This window comes from Sitophilus oryzae, unplaced genomic scaffold (assembly GCF_002938485.1).
Source record: "Sitophilus oryzae breed Bouriz unplaced genomic scaffold, Soryzae_2.0 scaffold_808_pilon_pilon, whole genome shotgun sequence".
NCBI classification, from domain to species: domain Eukaryota; kingdom Metazoa; phylum Arthropoda; class Insecta; order Coleoptera; family Curculionidae; genus Sitophilus; species Sitophilus oryzae.
Window position 1 is genome coordinate 1,228,447 of NW_022147426.1, and position 13,031 is coordinate 1,241,477.

Here is a 13,031-nt window from a genome sequence, read left to right on the forward strand (position 1 = left end):
TATACATCTTCCACTTAAAAAATCACTCTGCATCTTCTCCGCATAGTAGACGCCACGGTAGACGCCGGTAGACGCCGAAGTATCCATTTTATAATCATTTTATACATCCGTGAAACAAACCCATCCTTGTCCACGAACTAACCAAAGAATAAACATTTGCAACGAAAAATAAAATAAAAATCCCTAAATTGGTATTGGGATAATTCGTTGTATTTGAAATTGTGTATTGTGTCAGTTTGCGTTTACACTTTTTCTAAAGAAATTTTCTTGAATGTTTTTACGGTTTTTCTATTTTAAGAGTTTTATATAACATGGAAACATCAACACCAAAAGGCCCTAATACTGGAATTTTTGAGTGGGCAAGTGCGACTCAAACTCCGCTGCGTAAACAAAGGCCCAGTGTTCTTTTTGAAAAGAATGAAAAGACTTGGAAGGTTTGTTTTTTTATCGTCTTTTTTTTACATTTTTCTATCAATTGAAAACTTTTAGTCAAATGATGACCACGAGCGTGCCAACAGAAGAGCCTCGATAGTAGCTCGCAGGTCTATTTTAGTACAAAATGCAGGAGCTGAAGATTCTCCAGGTTTAAACGACTCCATAAAAGCCCTAAGTGAACAGGATATCAAGAGCCAGTTATTTATCTGCTCAAAATTAAACGCAGAAAATGTAAAGTGCTTAATAATTGGTTTTTATTATCAATTTAGAAGATTTTTTTTAGAAAATCAATGCAGATAATGCGTGGAAATTAAAAGTTATAGAGCTACTAAATCAGTTTGTGAGGAAAGATAACCCTGATGTGTTGAAAGTGGCAGGAAACTCACTGGAAGTAGCGGGAAAGGTGTATGGTATCAGAGTTGATGATTTACATGCAGAAAGCTTGAAACTAGCTAGCAATTTGGCAAGAACAGTGGATCAACAAAAAAGAACTGGTATGTTTTAAAATAATAAAAAATGTCATGTTGGTCTCAATTTTTTTGTAAATTTTCTTCTAGAATAATGTAAACTTTCTTAAAACATATTGTTTTTAGGTGACGATAAAGAGAATGAGAATCCCAACGCATCTGAAACAGAAAATGGTCCCACCCAGAAGAAAAAAAGACAAAAAAAGAGAAGAAGTCTGCTCTGTGAAGGTAGAAAGCATACTATAAACCATGATGTGAAAACATTTAGGGAACCATTACCCAAACTCGAAAGTGCTGCATTCTCTGCTAAGGTTGACAATTCTGTCAGTGCAATAGAGAATTTATTCACAAATAATTTGAGGACGGACAATGCAGGTTTCAGGTTTATATTTCTGTGAGTATTGGAACTTTCTTTTTATTTTATAAATGTCTAATTATTTTTTTCTTTTTTTTTTGAAAGTTTCTTCTTTCCTTTTTTTTATAATATACTATCAATAAAATCCTATCACGTGTATAACCTGTATATGTTTTTTACAGGGCTGATGATAAAGGATTCTCATATTTACCTGGTTCAGATCCTTCGATCGTCCCTGAAACTATCACTATCGAAAATGACGAAATACCCAACGATTATAGAATATGCACGGCCTTTAAGGACTTCGAAGTCGACGTATGGGATCCCAACGGGGAAGCAGTCGAGTAAGACATATTTTTAACCAGAAAAAAAAACAAGTAAGATTTATTTTTATTTATTTTTAGCGTGTGTAGGAAAACCGCGAGCAATAGCGACATAGTTTTGGACGAGAACGGCGTACCCATCCCTGAATTGGACGGCTCGGTTCACAACGTGTTTCAGGAGCCTATAGACGATGACAGTAAGTTTTGATTTATACTGTATAATATACAAAGTGTTCTAAAATGTCAATATTCCCTGGGTATAGTGATAAATGAGGTCTAAATTATATGAAAATGAATTTTCTAAGAAATCTCGAAGGGATAGGTAAAAAATTGTATAATACAATTTGATAAACAATTAAATTGTGCATCTGATTCACGTAAAATGAAAAGGTAAAAAGAACAGGGTGTTCTATTTAAATTAAACAAGTTATTGCCGTTTAGAGCTAGTAATTATTTAATATACATTTTTAGACACTAAAAAATTCAAAATTAATTAATGATGATTTTTTTTCTAATTCTTAGAAGTCTAAGACATGAAAAAATAATATGGTCATGATTCTTAAACGAAAAGCCGATTTTTAGTGGAGGAAAGAAAATTAAAATCTTCATTTTTTTAACCTTTGTAAAATATGTCACTCACTAAAAATCGTCAGTAAATGTCTTTTATACTTCTTTATACTCAGGAATTTTTTAGAATTTTTTGAAGTGGTGGAACAATATGAAAAAAATTTAAAAAAATCAGTAGAAAATATTTTTTTATTAAAAATACATCTTTGCCAGAAATAAACATAAAGATTATTATAAAGAAATTAGTCCGAGAAGATTTTAGAAACAAAAAGGTTTTAGAAAAAAAGAGTTCTTAATTTTTTCGATATTGTTCCACCACTTCACAAAATTTTAAAAAATTCCTGAGTATAAAGAAGTTTAAAATAAATTTTCTGACGATTTTTAGTGAGTGACATATTTCACAAAGGTTAAAAAAATGAATATTTTAATTTTCGTTCCTCCGCTAAAAATCGGCTTTTCGTTTAAGAATCATGATAATATTATTTTTTCATGTCTTAGACTTAAAGCCGCGTCCAAACTACTCGAACAAAACGTTCGCGAACATATATATAATTCACACTATATACTCGTAGCAGCAGGTCGTAAACGACGGCACAGCCTATCGCATCGGTCCCGAGGACTGAGGTGCGGGGAAGAATACGACAACCAGTTTGCTCTATAGATCTAGGATGCGTTTAGGTAGTCGCTGTTTTTTCGAGTGCCCGAATTTCGAGTGCAAGCATTTTATTAAATAAATTAACCGGTAAACAGTTTGTCGTTGAAGAATCAATATTTAGCAGGCGGAGGGTTACAGGGGTCTTTTGGTATAGTCTGTCCAACGAGAAGATCCTTGACAGTGATATATGTGTCTGTCATTTTAATTTCAAAGTAGTTATTTTATTTTACAAAGAAATAAGTTGGTACAACTGGAACGCATAGCAGGATATATTTAAAATTTGATTGACAAGATGACAAGTGATTACTTCAAAATATTGTGAAAAAAACTGTATAAAACTGAAAAAATGTAACAAATTTTATACCTTAAAAGTTGATTAATTAACTTATTAATTATTACTTATCTTAATTTTTTTAAACCAGTACCTTTTGACATTATTTTTCTGCAGTACTAAAATCCATTATTTACCTATCGTGTGATGTCGATATTTTACAGCTACTCCAGTTTGTGTTTAGTTTGATCCTTCTACCATATACGAGATGCACTTATCTACGACGAAATGGTATACAAACTTTATCGATGGCAACTTCATTGGTGTATAAGACTTTCTGCCTGGGCAGCGAGTATTAACCATAAACTGTGCTCTGGGTCTACAGTTAATTTTCACTCGATTTTTCCTCCACTTGACTTCAAAAGACACAAAACACACGTAATAATACGAATCAAAATGCATCATCTTCCAAAACGCAGGGTATTTAACAAAAGTTGACACAAAATTATAACCTATAATTTGGTAAGACTTTGACAAGCGTCAAAAATGACAAAAATCTAAAGGCGAGTTCATACGCATCGGCGTTCGTTTGTCGTTCATCGTTCCGTCAAACCAATAAAATTGAATTACGATCTGTCATTTTTAAATAAACCAATAAAATGGTTAAAAACAACAAGACACGACGTATGACGGATTTATATTTAAACCCATCCATAGATAACTTAAAAATTATTAGAAACTTTTTTTAGTAAAATAAATAGATTGGTATGGGACGTCATCTGTTTTTCTTCTGTCATCGTCTGTCGAAATCTTACCTGAGAAAAAAAACAGAGTATAGATTATTTGTTACCTATAGTGTATTTTTAAGACCTGTATTCATTTTCAGCCGATTCTACCAGGTGTTTCTCAAAAGGGGCTCACTTTTTTACTTTTTTATTTTTTCAGCTAATACAACGAAATTTGGTTTGTTAATATATGACATAAATCGGGATTGATTGACGTATTCAATTACCTTCGGTCGCTACCTGTTTCACCGGAAATGACTACAACTTTGTATTTTTAGATTGTATCCTAAGTACTTTTTTGCTTAAGATATTTGATAGAAAATGACATTCTGAATAGAATATGACATACCAAAGTCAATTTTAGACAATTCCAATTAAATAAAAATAGCATTTTAAATGTCAGTCTAGAGTACCAAGACTGAGTTAAAACTATTAATTTGTAATCAATGAACTTTGGAAACATATATTTGATCGTGTAATTTTTTTTCGTATCCTTTCATGACCGCTTAAAAGATGCCCAAATCGTATTTTTAATGATATCTCAAATTTTTCAAATGGTACGAGGCTGGCTCAGCATATTTGGAAAAAGCATTTTTTACGAATAATTTGGTACCGCATACTTGGTCTTTGGAGTAAAATTGTCGTTACGTTTATTTATGGCCATTTTTAAATTGAAAATGTCAAAAGTTGACATATAATATCATTCTATTTAGAATGTCATTTTCTATCATATACGGTAAAAAAATACCGAGGGTACCATTTAAATCAAAATTTGTTGTCATTTCCGGTGAAATAGGTAGTGACCGAAAATAAATGAAAACGTCGATCAATCCTGATTTATGTCCTATACTAACATACCAAATCTCGTTTTTTATATAAAAAATTAAAAAAAGATATAGAAGTGAACCACTTTTCAGAAACACCCGGTATATTTATTTCTAAAAATGTAATGGTAAAATTTCATTTCCGGTGTCAAACTTCCTATTAAGTAGTAATTTTTAATTTCAGATTATAATAATTCCGGTCTTTAATAAAAATAATCATAAAGATCTTTATTAACAAAAATGAAATTATATGGACGAAGTCTAGCTACATAGCTATTCACACTCAACCCACAATAAAATTAAAATTATAAAATCTTTTCTTTGTGTAAACAAATTAGTTGTAAATGTTTTTCACGATCCCAGTCAATAACTGCGTCCCCCATTGTCGAATACTCGGTAAAAAATAAAAATCACAGATGGATGCCCGAAATTAAATGAGACCCTTCCAAATATCCGATACAGTGTCCGCCGAAATGCACGCCGTTCGCTCCTTTTGATTTGCCGACACCCGTCGGAAAAAGAACGCGCGCGCTCTAGCATAGGCAGACGCACGCTCTGGCGTACAAACTAGCCGTTCGGCGCTCTGCGCTCCGCGGTCCTTAATAGGCCTAGGCAAGCTGTGCGTGTTGGCTTTATTATTTATAAATCTACCTATCTCACAATTTTTACTTAGTATCTGTTTAATTATATATGTTCGCGAACATTTTGTTCGAGTAGCTTGGACGCGGCTTAAAAATTAGAAAAAAAAACATCATTAATTAATTTTGAATTTTTCTATAAAAATAAAATTGAAAAAACAGTTTTTTTTTAATATTTCATAAACCGTTTGAGTTAAAGAACTAAAAATTTAGGTGAATTATTTTTTTAAAAATCTAATCATTTGGCTACAGTTCTCCATGTCGGATGAGGTTAATAACACTGTATACATCTTTGAATAAGAAGACTAAGGAAGGAGCATAATGCTATCCACGTATTCATGCATGGCGGGCGGAAAAGCCACCATAAAAGCTCTCTAGGGTGGGGATCCTTGACAGTTCTGTTTGACGATTCATTTGACACATTTGAATTTGATTTGAAATTTTGTGGATTTGTCAGTCTTTACGGAGCTTATTTTATGTTATTTATTATTTATTCTACTACTCTAGATGGAAATTGTGGCAGAACTTAAATTAACAGTGACACTATCGCGATTTATCGAAAAAGACTCTAAAATAGTTGGTTGTGTAGCGTGCGGTAGATCTCGGCAAAAATTGAGTGAAATAATGGAACAACTTTTCGCTAGTAAGTGACTATATAATATACATACGTGTAGTAAACCGATCATTTATGAAATTCACTTAAATTAACTAAATTATTTATTTTTCTTGCATTTTAGCTTTTATTTATTACTTGTAAAAGATTAGATGTCAAAGAATTTAGATACGGTAATTTGACTTACCTGCTTCAGTAGCGTATCGGATGTTTGTGTTAATAAATACTTATTATAACTTATCTATTTTTATTAGAATTATATATTTTTATAACAATTTTAATAACTACCAACATTTATTCACAACGTAAAATAAAACAACAAATTATTGAGTCTACCCCACGTCTACCCTACATCATAGTTTTACATTTTTTAAATAAAATTAGAACGACACTGATAAACCGGATTTTAAGTCGGCCATATTTGAGGCCCATCGCGATGTACCTAAGATTTTTGATATGCTCCTTCCTTAGTCTTCTTATTCAAAGGTATACATATTTAAAATTAAAGTATTATGACATATATATCAGTTACCGTCTAAAATGTCATCCTGATAACAAAAAGTTAAATATTGTCAGAGATAGTTAAAATATTAAAATTCACAGGCTATAATTAGTAATTACTGTGAAGGTTGCTTGTCTGTGCTTTCTACCTGCGCGGTTTTAACTGCACGGTTAAAACCCAACAAAAAAGCCGAAGAGTATATGAGAGCCTTTAGGTGAATATTTTTTTCTTTGTTATATAGTTAATGAAGACGACGGTTTTGAAGAAGAGGTCGTGCTGCCTCCCCTGTACCAAGAAAACGGTACTATCATCGATTTTAGACCGTCCAATCAGGTGCTGGTAAATTCCGTACAGCGGTCCGACTATTCCTACAATACAGTGGTCGGTACGTGCATGGGCAAAATCGATCAACTTTGGGCCGGGCCTAGCCACTGGAAGATGAAGCATGTTAGAAGAACCAAACTACCGGTGTATACAGGTACATACAGGGTGACCATTTCAAAACGAACAGTATTTAATATTAGCTCTACCGATGATAGTATGAAAATTTGGCGAAATACGTCAATTTACATATCAAGGGGGACAATTTTTGAGGCATTTGTTGTCGTGTTACTTTCAACCCTTTGACCCCCAGGGCACCTACCCTTAAAATTTTAAATGGCAACCTCTATTTCTTTTACCATTTTTGTGTTCCTTATAAAATTCTCAAAAAAATAATGCAGTTTATATAGAATTCTATAAGAAACACAAAAATGGTAAAAGAAATAGGCGTTGCTATTTAAAATTTTAGGGATAAGTGCCCTGGGGGTCAAAGGGTTGAAAGTAACACGACAACAAATGCCTCAAAAATTGTCCCCCTTGATATGTAAATTGACGTGTTTCGCCAAATTTTCATACTATCATTGGTAGAGGCAATATTAAATACTGTTCGTTTTCAAATTATCACCCTGTATATTATACAGTACGGTAAAAAAACGGCGTCCTTTTACCTTGGAATATAATTTTATATACAAAAGTCTTTATTTCCTGACGTTGTTTTTAAAAAGCACACTGCATACTAAAAAATAATTATATATTGCGTCACTAAAACTTTTCTATTTAATATTTTTTAACAATAAATGTTCAAAACAAATGAACTACACACTAAACTTTATTCTATTTTATTGACTCACCCTCTATTTTTTTTTGATGACGCATGATCGAGAAAAAACGGCGTCAACGATGGCTATGAAATGAAGATCGCTGTCATTTTATATGTAAATTTATATGGGAAATGTCATCGATCGTCATTTCCCAGCCAACTGGACGCCATTTTTTTTCGATCATACGGTACTAGTTGCAGATTAGTACTTGATCAATGAGACTTATCAATAGTAAAACTTCCTGAAAAAATGTAAACTTTTTTCTATTTTTACTCTAAATACTTTTGCGCACTCTGTATTATATTTTTACCGTTAATTTAAGGTCAAGATAAATTGGTCGATCAAGACAAAGATAAGAAGAAAGCACGCAAAAAAGCCGAACCGATAATGTTGGACTTTAGTGATTTAGAGGAGCCTGTAAAGAAATACAAATTGATGTCTAAAAAGAGACAAACCAAAGAGGTTAACGAAAACAAGTAAGTATAGATTTCTTTAAAATTAAATGGTGATAATTTTATGTTTTTTTTTAATAAATTTATTAAATTTTTTTGGATACTTTTTTAGGATTACCCTTCCTTTGTTCCACTCAGCTTGCCGCGAAATGATCGAACACATCGAAGAACTGATTCTGATACCGTCAAAGAAGCCCATCAATAAGGACAAGACCCAGATAGATTGTGAGGTGGAGGAGTATCGGTTTGATAATCCCAATGACTCAAACTACATACCTAATCACCTTGTAAGTAACTTATATAGTACCATTTTAGAGACACATAGGGTCCATTTCACTAAAGTTGAATTTATTCACGGATAATTTAAGAAATGTACTAAATATAGTACAAAAATATTTCGCAATTACATCCCTTGGTCGTTTTATTTTTGCTGACAAATTTCACTAGCTTGCAGTAGCTGAACTTCGTCGTGTGGGTGGGTGGCTACATTGTTTGACATTTCAAAGAACCAATGAGAGTTGTTTAAATTTAAAATTGACAGCTGTTTGAATTTTCTAAAAATCTTATTGGTTCGTTTGACCAAGTTATTTAAGCGCCGTTCTCAGAACTTCGACTGTCGCCAGCGACACGTCATAAGAACCAATGAGATTTGTCCAAAATTTTCTGCTGCTTAAAATTGAACGCTGTACAAAATTGTACAGCTGTCAATTTTAAATTTAGTACAACTCTCATGAGCTCTTCACTTCAGTTCTAAGTGTCAATCAATGTCGCTAGCGGCACAGTTTGACATATCAAACATCCAATGAGAGCTGTACTAAATTTAAAATGACAGCTGTTTAAATTGTGTACAAATCTCATTGGTCCTTTTGGCGTGTCGCTGGCGACAATACGATGTTCTGAGAACGGGACTTAAGCCCCGTTCTCAGAACTGCGTCGTGTCGACAGCGACACTGATTGACACTTCAAACGACCAATGGGAGCTGTACTAAATTTAAAATTGATAGCTGTTCGAATTTCGTACAAATCTGATTGGTTCTTTTTTTCTTTCGCTGGCGACAGTCGCAGTTCTGAGAACGGGGCCTTAAGCTGACATTATTCAAGGTTACCAACTATTCTTTCATATTAAAAACGTATTACATATAGTACATTTTAACAGTACAATAACAGTTGGAAATGTTATTTAAAATAACTGTTATTTAATGTTATGAAACACTTTGGCAATGTTTACAGAAAAGGGAAATAATAATTTTACCACAACGTACCTAGACGTGGACAAAATTGATTTTTTTAAACATTACAGTTATTTTTAAATAACAGGAACTGTTATTTAAAAATAACTGTTATGTAAATCATTGGCAATATTTCTAGAAAAATCGAATAATAAAGTCACCAGAAAGTAGGAGTGAGCAGAACTGACATAACAGTCGAATCTGTTACACAGTTATTTAGTAATAACAGTTTGAAATATAACAGAATCTGCTATTTAAAAATAACTGTTATGTAATGTTATGAAGCATTCTCTAAAACGGTATACCCGTCCAGATTAGCCCTGGCAGCAAAAAGGAGACGTTAACTGAAATCTTTTACTGTTTTTTACTAAAACGATATGGAAATTTGAAATAGCATAAACGGAATTAACAATTTTAGAATAAGCAAAAACTTTTATGAAGAATGCATTTTCCTCAAAATGTCCATAACAAAAAAGCTTTTCCTCTTGTAAAGACAATCCGGGAACATACTGTATATAGTATATACAGAACTTCCATGTTTTTTTCTCACATTTTTATTAAATTTTTCTTTAGGTTGATGATGACAATCAGCCGGACTTAGCGGACGACATCTTTGGAGACGAACCTCAGGAGTTCGAGGGTGAGAGCGCTAGAGGAGGTTTTGTAGAAGACAATTTGGTCGGATTGCCAGAAATGGTGAGTCTTTGTATATTTTTTCTATTTTTCTTTAAAATATTTGAAATATTTTGTTACCTATATAAAATTCTAACTAAAACAAAATTATATTTAGGTCACCCAGTCCGATTTGCACTATGCCCAGAGAGCGAAGAAAATGGACATGAAGAAACTGAAAACGGCAGTATGGCAGATTTTAACTTGTTCAGATACTTATGTAAGTGCATACAGGGTTGGGTAGGTAGAAAATTTTATATTTTCTACATGTAGAAAATTAATTTTCTACACCAACTAATTATCTACATTTTTTACGTGTCCAGACGTAGAAAATTAGTTTTGTATATTGTAAGGGTTTTTTTGAGTTTGTATTTATTTCATATACTTCAATCACAAAGATTAGTCCAAGAAACAAACTAATAACGATAATTCTAATTGTTATTTACTATTTAACAAGTGGATAACATATAGTATGTCAAAAAAAACCTAACTATTAACTTTCATATTATTTTAAATTGATATGTACAACGGGAGGATGCGTGACAGTGACTGTGGTGTCATTATAATTCACAGACATATCGTATTTTTTTATGTCATTTTCTAGATGTCGTTTTGGTCAAGCATTATTTGAAAATAAAAATATTTCTATAGGATGATATAAACTATAGAGCACCTGGAAGACTATTTTGTATTAACCATTGTTACACAACCCAGCCTGTATAAAGGGATTTCGTTGAACTAAAAATACCAATTGGTCGATTCGTTAAATAATAATAAAAAAATTGGTTAATATTTCAAGAATTTTCCTTACAGGCATGTAGTTCAAAATTATGTCTAGAATTTTGTAAAGAATCCAAAAATGTAATAATATACAGGATGATGCATTTAAGCAATCACAAATTTCGTTTAAAATCATATCCTAAAATGCTTCGTTTTGGAGATATAGTCTGTGAAATGAATAACTTTGAATTTGACAGTTCCCGCGGGCTTTTTTAGTGTTTATTTTATTAGGTTAGCAACTTGAGCCATGCTGACGCAATGCCGTCTCTAATAGAACAGCCTCTGAGCGGGATTTATGACGTCACGCTAGTTAGATTCTACGGATTAATAAATATGGTGTAGAATACATGGAAAACATAATTATTCTTCGTATTTTTGGTTTGTATTTGAAAAACAAACTTTGATTTTAAAATACAAACCAAAAATACGAGGAATAGTTATGTTTTCCATGTATTCTACAACATATTTATTAATCCATAGTATCTAACTAGCGTGACGTCATAAATCTCGCTCCGAGGCTGTTCTATTAGAGACGGCATTGGTCTGATATTTAGAAATGTCAAAAGCTGATGACATTTTACATTTGACAATTATGAGATTTCGGGTTGATTTTTGGAAGAAGAGGAAAAACTGTGACTTGTTTTATTATTTTCCTTTTCTATTTCACGAAAGTAAAAAGAGTTACCTATCTGATTCGTTCAGGCACTCAATTTAAAGAATATCAGTAACTTTTTTGACAGAGGGATTTTATATTTGCCGTGTTGGTAAGAAATAACGGTCAAAATTCAAAGTTATTCATTTTATAGATTATACATGGTGTAGAAGTTTCATTTTGACTTCATTTTTTTTCTAAATAATTTCTGAACAACTATTGTCTTTAAAGCAAAATAAAAACACTAAATCACCACAATACACCAAAACACTTTTACTTTTACACTGGACGCGCGTTTCGCGAACCACGTTAGCATCATCAGCAGATGATTATAACTAAAATCGTTTAGTTTATAATCATCTGCTGATGATGCTAACATGGTTAGCGAAACGCGCGTCCAGTGTAAAAGCAAAAGTGTTTTGGTGTATTGTGGTGATTTAGTGTTTCATACCTGTTCTTAGATTTTATACATTTTCTATTTAATATTCTACATTTCCTACTCACTTTTCAACATACACGTAGAAAATTGCTGCCTGTATATTATTTTTTTCGTAATTTTGCTTGCCTTGTTAAAATAATATACTCTATACTTCTTTTCATAAGCAAGGAAAAAAAATACACTTTTTATTTTTAAAGTTGATGTTTTTTCTTAAATCGTTCAAACAATCACTCTTTGTAGTTTAGCTATGCACTTAAATAACACACTGTATATATATTTTTTTCAGGATACGTCGGCGAAAGTAACGGATACGAATTTTTCAAACATGTACAAAGTGTTGCCTCAGAAAGTGACGGAAAGTATGCGAAGAGAGTTGAGTTGTCCGCTGGCTTTTGTGGCCCTGCTTCATCTATGCAACGAACAAAACCTGTTCCTAAGGAAAGGCGACGATATATCTGATTTTTTTATCATGGGGCCAAGTTAGTACGTATTCGGTTTTAACCTGTTGTGACCTGTTTACTTGAAAATTATTGAAATTATATATATTAGAGTTCTATGATAAAGTTCGTTTTACTATTATTAACCTTCACCATTTTGTCAAGAAGGTCGGAATTATTTTTGATTCTAATTAGAAAGTAGTTTTCGTTTGGGATTAACGCCAGAAGTGTTTACAAAAAATAACTATTTTATTTTGTAGATTTTTTTGCAGTGGCGAAATAGCCATATAGGATTTTTTGGAGACATGAATCCGCCACATAGCCCACATATGTATAGATATTTTTATTACTCATGTGGGGAAAGTAGTATCTTTTCTTTCTTTTGGAGTCGAAAAGCCGTTAATTGCCCACTTCACAATTACCACACTAGTTTTGATCAAATTTAATGTCGATTTGAGTGCGACAAGTAAACCACAAAACATCCACATTTAGAACTTTTTCTTTAATGGCCATAAGTGGGAGTAAAAGACCAACCGCCCGAACAAACACTAGGGGCGCCACCGGTCATCAAATGGTGTAAAAATTGCGAAAATTTAATCATCTAATTTTGACACAAGGGGTCGCGCTTAACATTTTTAATTTTATTTCAATATTTATTGTTTTCAAACTATATTATTAGACTTTATTGTATTTTGTGAGTGTATAAATGTTTTCTTAGTATAAAGTTGCATTATATTAATTTAAATTATATTACATACATATTTAAAATTCAAATATTATGACATATATGTCA

The 13,031-nt window shown here is 32.3% G+C and overlaps 1 protein-coding gene across 1 annotated transcript; it reads left to right on the forward strand.

Moving 5' to 3' along the window:
- The first annotated feature begins 209 nt into the window (after window positions 1–209).
- On the forward strand, window positions 210–12,364 carry LOC115888813 (condensin complex subunit 2). The gene is made up of 12 exons (XM_030908660.1): window positions 210–434; window positions 490–666; window positions 719–929; window positions 1,029–1,296; window positions 1,440–1,601; window positions 1,662–1,777; window positions 6,677–6,913; window positions 7,900–8,053; window positions 8,142–8,316; window positions 9,832–9,954; window positions 10,049–10,150; window positions 12,088–12,364. Exons 1-12 carry the CDS (start codon window positions 312–314, stop codon window positions 12,283–12,285), a joined length of 2,046 nt encoding a protein of 681 aa, XP_030764520.1. The 5' UTR covers window positions 210–311; the 3' UTR covers window positions 12,286–12,364.
- Window positions 12,365–13,031: the final 667 nt, after the last annotated feature.